Source organism: Anabrus simplex, chromosome 11 (assembly GCF_040414725.1).
Source record: "Anabrus simplex isolate iqAnaSimp1 chromosome 11, ASM4041472v1, whole genome shotgun sequence".
Lineage (NCBI taxonomy): Eukaryota > Metazoa > Arthropoda > Insecta > Orthoptera > Tettigoniidae > Anabrus > Anabrus simplex.
In genome coordinates this window covers 111,592,526-111,604,822 of record NC_090275.1, presented here as the reverse complement: position 1 = coordinate 111,604,822, position 12,297 = coordinate 111,592,526, and the positions used below count along the sequence as shown (strand labels likewise).

Here is a 12,297-nt window from a genome sequence, read left to right as displayed (position 1 = left end):
CGAAGGGCGTGAAAATGAAAGACTACCTAGGATTCGCAAACCTAATACCGTCGGGTTCGGAAAAGAATAAGAGTTGACCGAAAGACGTCGGGCAGGATAGCCGAAAGTGAGGAGCCCGCCACAAGTAAGTGGAAGAGACGCCAGGAGTCAGCTGAGGGTCCCGTGGTGGCCAACACACGCTCCCAAATTCAAAGCCCCTGGGGGAGGGAGAGATGGGTGGGGGTGGGGGGTATGTTTGTATGTTTGTTCATACTGGGGAACCACAACACGACATCACATGATTGCTGTGATCAATAAGTTTATTGACGATTGTAACCTTGAGTTACAACAAATTGTACCGTTATATTTTTTCCCTGCCGATACACTACTACTTCCATTGACAATTTCTGAACAAGATTTTTTACGATACCTACACATTGTGTAGTGACCTAGTGATATCTTGGAGTGACCAACACGATCAACGAGTGTAGAGAAGAGGGTGTATGTTTGTTCATACTGGGGGACCACAACACCACATCACATGTTTCACAGTAAAGTACATGTTTTCGATATGTTTTTATACAACCCAATAAATGTTACTGGGGGAAAATACAGGAACCCATAAACAACATGTAGTAGAAGAAGAAGAAGTCGAGATAGAGCTGTCCGGGTAAGTTGTTGACGCAGCAATAAACAAAGCAAAGAATGCGGTTGTGTTACTGTGAGAACAGAAATCAGTCATGACTAATGGCAGGTTATTATATTTTTTGATGGCAAGGCGAAGAATGACTTTTCTGCGCTGGTTAGTTTCAGGTACAGAGAGTATTAATAATAATTTCACATATCATTAGGCTTGTATGGAACACAATATAGCCCAAACATTCTTTTAGGCTTCATTTTTCTAGACATGTCACAGAAAAGATCAGTGTTGCATGATTACAGTTACTAGAAAATAGTTTTGATTGAATATTATAAAATTCAGTGAGAATGGCACTGTTATCACCTGTTTCATTTCTCCCTTTCATTTGCAGTACAAGGGCAGATGAGTAATTCCAGTTTTGGCAATACTCTACCGAATTGCCGGCGCATGTGGGTTTGTTGTTGAGATAGGTGAATTGCGAACTGCAATGGCCTCGACATATGAAGGTGTCTGTCTCCCCGTTCGCAGGTCGCTGCTTGCTCGATCTGCATCCGATGGTTGCTTATACTGCCTGCTCTTTACAATATTTTAACATGGCACTAAATGAAACACTCCGTTTACAAATACCCACCATAGTTAGTATCACCAAATAGCCCCAGACTTGTCGGAATCGGAATGAAATAGCGGAAAATAGGGTAGTACGGTACCGTACTTGTTTTCATTGAAAATGGTGAACTGCTGCGTGCCTTTCTGCAAATCAAAGAAAGGGAAACCAGAATGCCGTGGCATTTCATTCCATGAAATACCTTCAAGTACAGAATTGCGTCGAAAGTGGTTAAGTATTATATCCAGGGAAGGAAACAGCAAGGGAAGTAAATGGATTCCTTCTGACCATTCCGTGGTTTGCAGTCTACATTTCGTAAATGACGATTTCAAAGTGACCAGTAAACCGCGACAATTAAAAACAGGATCTGTACCCAGCCTCTTCCCTGATTATCCAGCTTATAAACAACCACTACGTTCGGCGAAGAGGAAGAGAAGGGATTCAAGCACAGAGACGTCTAACAAGAGCTCTTTAAACATCATTGCAGAAAATGGTAAGCATTATATAAGGTTTGAAGTATTACGTACTAAGTAATATAGTTTCTGGGGACAATTGTATTACCCTGCAACTAACAAAAGAACCTGCGCAAAGCTCACTTCCCCGCGCATTCTCTCCGAGTGGATGTCTGACATCATAGGGGCTAGTGGAGGGGGTCACATGCTGTCTGGCCACTGTACTGTGCACACTGTGAAGCGTGGTTACACAAGAGTTTCGCTGTCTCTTCTGTATCCGTTTTCGCGCTCTTGTTGTTTTGTCAGTTTTATTCACATTTGTTTCTTTAGTTGTAGTAATTGTAGTCCTATAATTCCTTCGCGTGTAGCGTGTACTGTATTGGTAAATGTTTTTATGTATATAGTGTTGGAACAGTGTTACCTAGCGACCTTCAAGGGTCATTACTCATTACGGAGCACATTAACCAGGTGAATAAACTAAATTCTTGACTGTGTAAAAAACAGAATTAGAGGTATCGGCAGTTGCGCAACTGGTATGCCAACACACACACACACACATCTAAAGCTGCTCAGCAGCGAAATAATTGACGGCAGCCGTCTTTCACCTATATAGTGTTGTGTACCATGTTATTCTAGTGAGAGTGTCATTTGAATGTACAGTAGTTATGGCTGCTACTTCGAAGTCTGGTAGCAAATCTGGACGGCCTGTAAGGGGACAAGCCAGAGAAATAGTATATAACATAGCTGCTTACTTACGAGAACAGAAAACAGTTCATAAACTGAATTATAATGTAGTGGCTTGAACAAGTGAAGCAACAGGGGTTTCAAAGTCACTGGTGAAACGTATTTTAGCGGAAGGGAAGACTTCTATGGCCAAGGGTCGTTTGCATTCTTCTACACCTGATGGCAAGAAAACAGTCCACAAGAAAAGGATTGAAACAGACGACTTCACAGAAGATGTGATACGTCGGAAAATAAGCAAATTTTACGTAATGAAAAAAGCTGTACCTACACTGGACAAATTGAAGCGTGTGTTAAAATTGGAAAAGATACTTGCCTGTAGCAGAGAGTATCTTCGACAGTTATTTTGTGTTGTTCATATAATGTCCTCTTGTGTGTACGCTTATTGGAACAGTATATTTTTATTTTTATTTTTTTTAAAATATGGTTTACAGCTTGGGTATTGTAAGTAGTTCCATTTAACTCAATGCTTAATACTTTTGGCCACTTTACATTTACTTTCGTTCTTTTAATTGCATTGCGTTTCCGGCTTTAATGAAAGGATAACCTCAGTCGAAGAGCCTGACTGCAGCTACTTGCAGTATGTGTTAACACCAGCTTGACAGCCGGCATGTCCGTTAGCCAGCTGCGTGTGTGCTTGTCCTTGATTCATCGGTTAACATCAGGATGAACCGAAACAAGCTGCGCGAACCGAAGTAGCCGAGGGTTCTTTTGTTTATTGTCGGTTAATACTGTTAATACTGCTGTTTAGTAGTACTGGTATAGAATCGTGTCAATATACTGTTGTTATTCTTATACTTATTCTTCTTATTATTATTCATTGCGCAAGTAGGGCCTATTTAGTTGTTTCGGTTCTACAGTTATAGCTAAACTGTCAGGTTCTCTCTTTCGCTTTCCAGTCGACTCTCCTTTTATGGATACACAGGTAGTCCTAAATACTGGTAAAAATGAACCGTCTGACATTGGTTTTCAAGTTGATATGTTGGATGATAGCAGCATGGAAAATCTAAAGAGAACTAATAAAAGGCTTCATGTTGCACTATTCAGAATGAAGAAGAAAATAGTAGATTTGGAAGAAAAATTACGCCAATGAAGTAAACAGCTTGAAGATTGTAATACGCAACTCAAACCACTGAACATTATAAAGAAAGCTGCTGGTGAGGGTGTTGAAATGGCCATTTATCTTCAAAATCAAGTAAATTACTTTCACCAGGCAAGGTGGCCGTGCGGTTAGAGGCGCGCGGCTGTGAGCTTGCATCCGGGAGATAATGGGTTCGAATCCCACTGTCGGCAGCCCTGAAGATGGTTCTCTGTGGTTTCCCATTTTCACACCAGGCAAATGCTGGGGCCACCAATTAAGGCCACGGCCGCTTCCGTCCAACTCCTAGGCCTTTCCTATCTCATCGTTGCCATAAGACCTATCTGTGTCAGTGCGACGTAAAGCCACTAGCAAAAAAAAAATCACTTTCAGAAACTGCACCTGGTATGGTCTGAAGAAACTATACGGCATTTTATTTGTTATAATACCAATGTAGTTGGTCTGTTATTGGAGATTATAAATTTTCCAGCTAACTCATTCCTGGTTGCCAGTGTTTTGCCCCAGTGTGCTAAACTGGGCTCATCAGTTGGTAAATAGCACACCCACCAAGACACGTGGCTAGTGCATACAGTGGAGGCCACTGCATAGGCTACTTGGAGCCACCGGCTGTGCCAATGCACTATGAGGGACTTTGTCTCATTTCCAAAAATTGATGCCTGCCTGGCCATCAGATGATATAGATGCTGATTCCCAAAGGGAACCTGAAATATTTGTTGCAGAGTTTCGGCCTCCAGATCCCAAGATAGCAGGTTCAAACCTGGGAGAGGTAGTTGGATTTTTGAATGGCGGAAAAAAGTCCATTTGATGCTCCATGTCGTATGACGTCGGCATATAAAAGATCTCTGGTGGCACATTTGGGCTTTACTCGACAAAATTCATTAAATCTCAGTCATAAATGGCTAAGAGAGTTTCGATTTACTCGGTCTGCCATCTAGTAGGCCTAGAATAAAAGGGGAACGTCGAAATTGACGAGCAGACAGCCAAATGGCATCACATTGAAATGGTTGCACATGGTAGCTGAGGCCATACGATTATTATTATTATTATTATTATTATTAGTAGTAGTAGTAGTAGTAGTAGTAGTAAATTTATAATACCAATGTAGTTGGTCCGTTATTGGACATCATAAATTTTCCAGGTAACTAATTCCTGGTTGCCAGCGTTTCACCCCAGTGTGTTAAATTGGGCTTATCAGTTGGTAAATAGCACGCCCACCAAGACACATGGATAATGCATACCGTGGAGGCCACTGTGTAGGCTACTTGGAGCCACTGGCTGTGCCAATGCACTATGAGACTATTTTCCAGGCAGTGTCGCAGGCATATTCTTTCACCCACCATGATAATGAGCCATGTATAAGCTCTTTCTAAGTAAATGTATGAGTAAGCGACAAGTGATAAGAAAATTATGTTGAAATTGAATTCCAGTGTGAGCACTTAACGAAATTTGAAGTATAGGTGTGACACATTTTAGCAGATCATTGACGTTTCTTATTTTCCTTTCATATTTTTCCCCTGCTAAAATGATTGTTTTTATACATCGCTACCTATATTTTCCTACCTTTAGGCTAACATGATATAAAACTGCGACAAATTGTAATCGGGGGTACATGGGTAACTTTTTACCCATGGCAAAATTAATTATTAATAATTCCTTTTTGAATGGGTATTTTGTCTTCTAACCCTTGCTACTTTCTTAACAGACTCTCCCAAACATTCGTTATTGCTTGATATTTTACTTGCACCTGTGTTATTCAAGCTTGGGACGTGTTTCTGTGTTAATGCCAATGTTGGGTAATTTCTACCAAGCATGTATACAAATGTAAGTAGAGTTAGTTTTAATTTTCTCAGTGATTTATATTTGCAGTAGACAGTCTATTGTCGCGACCACCAAATTAGGCGGTCAGAGAAATTACGCTGTTGCCAAGGTTATGTAGCAACTGGCGAAGAAATGTCTAACTGAACACATAATTTTTGAGCGCCAGGCAGATTGTTCTCTCTCAAGCTCCTGATGTTACTTCATACAATGTTTCAAAACAAATTATACTACAAGCTTCAGAAAAGACTGCTGATTTCAGTGGTATAACTATTTTTCATATAAACCACTTTAAATAATTATTAAAAATAAAATCTTGAAAGAGTGAATTTAAGTTCGGAGAATCATGTATTGAAAATTTCAGTAAGTGGCCAAGTTTTTATTTTTTCAGCCAATAACATTTTGTCAGCGGGAAAAATGTTAAAAATTGCCTGACTTATATTTCTTATCTGAAACATATTTCTGTGAGGCTTGTAGTTTGCCTGGAAAATGGCTCGAAAAGTGATCATGTAAATGTCGCTATCTGAGGCAGTTCGGGGCGCGCGCGCCAGCACAGGCTGCAGGGCGCCGTAAATATGTTCGGATTACATATTAATCTGTATCAATTTTATTGCATTATAATATTAAATATTTGAATACTGTATATTGGACTGAGTAATATAGAAAAATAACTATTTTAAAGAATAGGTTTACATTAATTTACAATGAATTAAGAATCGGTTTCTAGCTACAAGGCAGTCTAAGATTTCTTAGTCACTGTCATCACTCATCTCACTATCTGTCGAGTCGTCATTTACACTGATAATGAATGGCTCCATTCTTTCATCCCTTACTATTTCCTTGGCCCAATCATCTGCTTGAAGATTTTACGGCGATTGAAGCACTTTTTCCAATCTGCAGCCGTCACACGGTCGATGGCTTCTGACGTGAGTTTTTCTACATCCTTTAATTTGAATGTCTTGTTCCTCTCTGCCACTTCTCTCTTGACTTGAGCCCAAATCAATTCAATTGGGTTGTATTGGCAGTGGTAGGGTGTCAACCTTACTACCTCGTGGCCCCAAGAGAGAGCTAATTCATCGAGTTTTTCCTTGGAGATAAAAGTATTTTTTGGTTGGGTGAATATTTTGCTTCATTAACACATCTCTGGACTGAGCGAAGGCGAACATTACACACCGTTGCAGTTAATTCTTGGCTTTTCTTGAAGTTCACAGTCTGCAGAATATTTGATTCGGCCAACTTCTGCACATATTGCAATACATTCACTATTATGGATTTTGTCTGGCTGTCTAAATCCTTCTTCTTAAGCCCTTCCAACCAGCGATGCTTCAGAGGAGTTTCTTGTGCGTTTCTCGCACTTACTTCGTCCTCTTCAGATGATAGACCCGAAGAAACACCAGGCTGAATACATTCACTATCCGTCTTTAACAGCACTTACGGTGCGAGTTCAGCAGCTACATGGCAGGGAATGACTCGGATTAAGGTGGCCTGGAGCGGATGGGCTTCAACTAGACAGCACTGCACGATCAGCGTTGCCAATCCGTGCTCGGAGGTAAGCGACTCTCAACCATCTGTTGCTTCGCCGTTCCCATATCTGACGACAGCGCAGTTTTCCTCACCCGCCTAATTTGGTGGCCGCGACAATAGCTTAATTGTAGAGTGGCATTCTTGCATAGCTATGGTGTAGTGTGGTGTAATGTAGTTGGATCACTCACAACGATCCCGTGTGTTGATGTTTGTGAGAGCTATTCAGCTCACGCGAATAGTAATGACCACCCCTCTATGCAGATTTTAACCCTTACCCCTCGAATTAAAGTTCTCTGTGCTGTCTATACTACTCATATATTAAATGTGAATTTCTATCTTATATGACCTGTATTTACCTTTCACGATTTTGGAGTCAGCACTTGCTTCTAAATGATGTATTTAGGCTATACACGTTTACAGCAAGCTATACTGGAGCAAATAAAAGGATATCCTCCATATCAGTAGGCCAGTGTGGAGAGCTAAGTTCAGGCAGGGACCCAGTCTCACGGACGGGGTATAATGTGGAACCCATGCCCAGGGTTACGGGTGAAGACCTTAACAGCATTTTAGGCAGAGAAGGAGACCTTCAGAATGGCGAAAATGGTGGATGTGAATTTCTATCTTATATGACCTGTATTTATCTTTCACGATTTTGGAGTCAGCACTTGCTTCTGTGGAGGTGAGGGATCTTCAAAGGCTAAGGGAGTAAACCCCGAAAGAAAATCCTCAGATGCGTTAGGCTTAGCAGGTCAGCAGATGAGTAAATTTGTACTTCCTTTCAACTGTAATACAAGCCTCGGATGGTAGTTTAAAAATGGAAATGGAATTGACAAGTCTCTGAGTACAGTTGCACAGTATGATGGTAATGCTGATGTTCGTGTAAGTGTTAGATCAGAGAACAAAACCCGACTTGGAACAATAAATATTTAAACATTGAATGGGAAGGAAAATGAACTGATTGACCTAATGGAGAGATGAAAACTTGACATCCTGGGATTAAGTGAAGTAAAATGGAAAGGGTAGCATTATTAATGGAGATAATAAAATCAACACTGAAATTAAGAACAGACTAAGTTAAGGTACAACATCTTATCATCAAGTCAGAGAGCTTTTATGGCATGACAAAGTACCCAAGAGAATGAAATTAACATTATATAAACAGTATTTCATACCAATTATAGCATACGGACTAGAAACACTGGTAACTAATAAGAGACAAGATAGTAGGATCCAAGCAGTCGAAATAAAATTTTTAAGAACATCAGTTAAAAAGACAAGAAGAGATAGAATTCAAAATATTAAAATCAGAGGAGAGTTAAATATAGAACCATTCGTACAGAAGATACAAAAAGGAAGACTGAGATGGTTCGGACATGTAAAAAGATTGGGAAAGGAACAGGTAGCAAGAAAGAAATTGGAAAGAGAAGTTAAGGGAAAGAGACCAGTTGGAAGACCGAGAAGAAGGTGGATGGATCAGATTTGGAAGGACATTAGAGAAGCTGGATTGGATGTGGTGGAATTAATGAAGCAGGAAAAGTGGAAGGACAGAAAGGAGTGGAGGAAGCTTGTTAACCACACCCGGGCGACTGGAGTGGGACATTCATGATGATGATGATGAATTTTGCATTTTCATTATTATTACTGTTGTTATCGCATGATGATTGGTTTTGTTAATCATTTCCCTGAACAAATTATCAGTAAGAACCAATTGAAAAACTCTAATTCAGTCTCTGGCTTCAATCCCCTCGGTAGTTTATAGGCTGAAACCGCTGTAAACTGTGATTTCTTGAAATCTGGATCTGTTGATTTATAATTGTACCAGCCATCACGTGTTGGGTTACGGTACTCAAGCCGGCCATTGCCGGTTCACTTTTAGGCATCGTCAGATTCTAGTAGATATATTCATTATGGTATAAGGAAGGAGTAGAGGTGCAAAAGTATTGTGGTTTTGTGTGTTACCTTACATATACAACATTGAACAGTAAACTATATATGACTATGACTTGAAGAGCATATGGCGACCATATTTGTTTACTATCGCTCGAGCTTTCGTGTGCATGAGTGGACAGCTGATAGCTATGCTGCCATCCAATTAATAGATTTTTGACTGACTGTCAAATAGTATCTGGATTTTACGAAGTTCCACGCTGAACCAAAAGATGGCTGTACATTGTTGGCTAAGGGATAGCAGACGAGCGGTGGGCGATACAATGTAATGTCAGATCTCGCCCGACATGTGACCGGAACAGGAATATCATAATATCAGACTTCATCCAACAGACGAGGGGTAAGGGTTAAGCCTATGATGCTTAACTATGAATATCTCTTATTACAAGTTAAGGTATGTTATTATTAAAAGGAGTGAATAGCATCGGCCTCAAGTGTCGCTAAGCTCAGTGTATCACGTGGTGGAGCAGAGGATGAAAATTGAAATAAAAGAAAAACCAAAACACAAGTATAGTTTAGATGTTACTCTGGTAGTATAGTGTAGTTCAGTTGTGGTAGGGGGAGAGAGGCTTCAGAAACCAGTAAATAGGAAATTAAAGCTTTGTTTGGACTTGTATACCATGCTGGTATGTTGCGATCGGCTCGTATATTATAATGCCGAGCATGTGTCCTGACTGATTAAGTAGGTCAAGGTATAGGTTTGTTACTGAGGAAAAATTAAAATCGGTCATTACCTCTTTTAACAAGAAACTTGTGATGAATTCCAAGAATTATAATTTCTAACATATTTGACTCTTATAGTTACTCTATTTCAGTTCAATAGTTGCCTGAGATCCAGAGGTCTGCTTTATTTTTAAATGACAGTATGTAACTTTACTTACAGCAGTGGGGGACCCACATTCACATTAATGCTTTCCCTCAGCGGACACTTTCCTGTGCTTAGGCGCTGTATGTGGCTATACTTACACGTGTCATCAGAGTTTGACTCCCCAGTAAAGGCGTCGCTGCTAAGTTGTAATTGTGTTATTGCCTCTATGGATCAGCAGCAGAGTACCGGTCTCTGGATTCCAACGTCACAGGTTCAAACCTGGCAGAAGTAGTTGGATATTTGAAGGGTGGAGAAAAAGTCTGTTTGGCACTTCGAGTCGTATGATTCCGGTACCATAAATAAAACATATCTGGTGTTTAATCAACAAAATTATAACTCGGCCATAGATTGTCCAGCAATCCCACTTCACTCTGCCTTCTGGTAGAATGAAATGGAAAGTTGAAACTGAGTTGCTGGCAGCTTAGATAGATCAAATTAAAATGCATGCACTCAGGCTATATGAATATTATGAGGGTTATCATTGACAACTGTTAAGCACAACTGTTATAAGAAAGATTCCATGTAAATGTAGTGCCAAGCATTGTGCAGAATCTCGTTATCAGAGGTGTGGAAGCTACCCAAAGAAAGAACATATCAAGTTCAAAATCTCTTGACACCCAAAACAGAGTAAACAAAATATGGCTAAAAAACGAATGAAAGTTACTGTACAGAAAAAAATCGCTACTAAACTTACAGCTCTACAAAGCACACTTAAGTATATCCCATTTTACATCGCCTTTAGACTGGAGCTCCATTCAACGACATACTATTGAAAAACTCTCCAACATCTTAGACAGAACGCAAAAAAACTCTAGAAAACGAACTAAAACACCTAATAGAAGATCAAAAAAAGTTAACCGTTAATGGAAAAAATGATTCAATTCCTTTAAAGATAAACAACCCCGCGACAATTAATTTATCAGACACGAAATTTTCTGAAAATGAAATGAACATACTCGGCAAAGGAACTAAGTTCAATTGGCCTAACCCGTACAAAATGGAAGAATTAACTATCACAATAGTGGAATCTGAAGCAAATATAGGGAAACTGCCGGCAGAAATACAAAATGACATTAAATATGAAGTAAAAAAGAAACTCCCAAGTTTAGTAAAAGAAATGAAAACTAATTCCGACCAAACCCTCCTAAAACAAATAAAAGATTTAAAGACAAAATAAAAGATAATGACATTATCGTGACTAAGGCAGATAAAGGCGAAACAATAGTCCTAGTAAATAAAAGTGACTACATCAAAAAACCAAAGAATTCTTTTCTAATGATTCTTACACTATAGTAAATAAAGACCCGGTCTAGAATTCAAAGGAATCTAAAAACAATCCTTAAAAATTCAATTTGTTTATTTAACGAGCAAGAACAACAAAAAATGGTCAACATGAACCCAAATTTACCCAAGGCAAAGGCACTACCTAAAGTACACAAAAACAATACACCCATTCGACCAATTATAAACAGCAGAAATAGCCCAACATATAAAATATCAAAATTTATACATCAGTTCTTCAAAAAGCATTATAAGTTCCAGAGTAACTCCTCAATTAAAAACTCAATTGAATTTTGCGAAAGATTAAAAAACTTCAACTTACAACCCCACCATAGAATGAGCTCGTTTGACATTTCCAATATGTATTCAAATATCCCCATTAAAGAAACGATCGAAATTATTAACTCAAACCTTTCCAAATATAGCAACTTAAGTAAGCTAGAAGTAGATGAATTTATTACACTACTTAAATTCGTACTAAATAACAACTATTTCACCTTTAACAATAAAATTTACCACCAATTAAGTTTAGCCATGGGTGACCCCAGCTCAGGAACATTAGCAGATATTTATATGGATAACATAGAACATAGCATAATAAAACCAAACATAGAAGGAATCTGTCTTTGGCTGAGATTTGTTGACGATACATTTGTAATAACAGACAACCGAAAAAATAACAGCGAAAAAATCCTTGAATTTTTAAACAACATCGATAGATACGTAAAATTTACCAAAGAAGACAAAAAAACAACTCATTGAATTATCTAGATGTTACTGTAACACGCTTAAAATCCAAATTTGATTATCAGATATACAGAAAACCAACACACACGCCAATAACAATAAGAAATGACTCACTCCACCCCAAATCCCACAAACAAGCAACCTTTTTCAGTATGGTCTACAGAGCCTACAAAATACCCTTATCACCTGCGAATTTTACAAAAGAAATAAATTTTATAAAAGAACTAGCACTAGCCAATGGATATAAAGCAGACATAGTAAATTGAATCATCAACAAAGTAAAGCTAAAAATAGCCACAAACCTCACACCGGAAAAGACTAAATAATCCAAATACACAACCTTCACTTACACCAGTTCAAAGATTCACCAAATAGCAAACCCAGTCAAAAAACGGGATATGTAAATAGCCTTTAAAACATATAACAGTAACAAAAACTTATTTTTTAACCATAACACAGTAAATGCCTACAATAACAAATTTCAAGGCACAGTGTAAATCTTCATATGTTGGCCAAACTGGACGCAGTTTCCTAACCAGATACATGGAACACTTTAATGCCTTAAAACACAATAAATACTCCGCAATGAGTAATCATATG

General features: G+C 38.9%; 1 protein-coding gene across 5 annotated transcripts in view; it reads left to right on the top strand.

Annotated features, from left to right (window-relative positions):
• The first annotated feature begins 274 nt into the window (after positions 1–274).
• Positions 275–12,297, top strand: part of LOC136883569 (zinc finger protein OZF) — a 110,108-nt gene continuing 98,085 nt past the window's right edge. For 2 of the 5 annotated variants that reach the window (XM_068229577.1, XM_067155954.2), the window contains exons 1-2: positions 659–792; positions 1,011–1,716. In XM_068229577.1, the coding sequence (XP_068085678.1) occupies positions 1,347–1,716 (370 nt within the window). In that variant the 5' untranslated portion in view covers positions 659–792; positions 1,011–1,346. The other 3 variants (XM_067155957.2, XM_067155958.2, XM_067155956.2) reach the window with 3 other exon arrangements.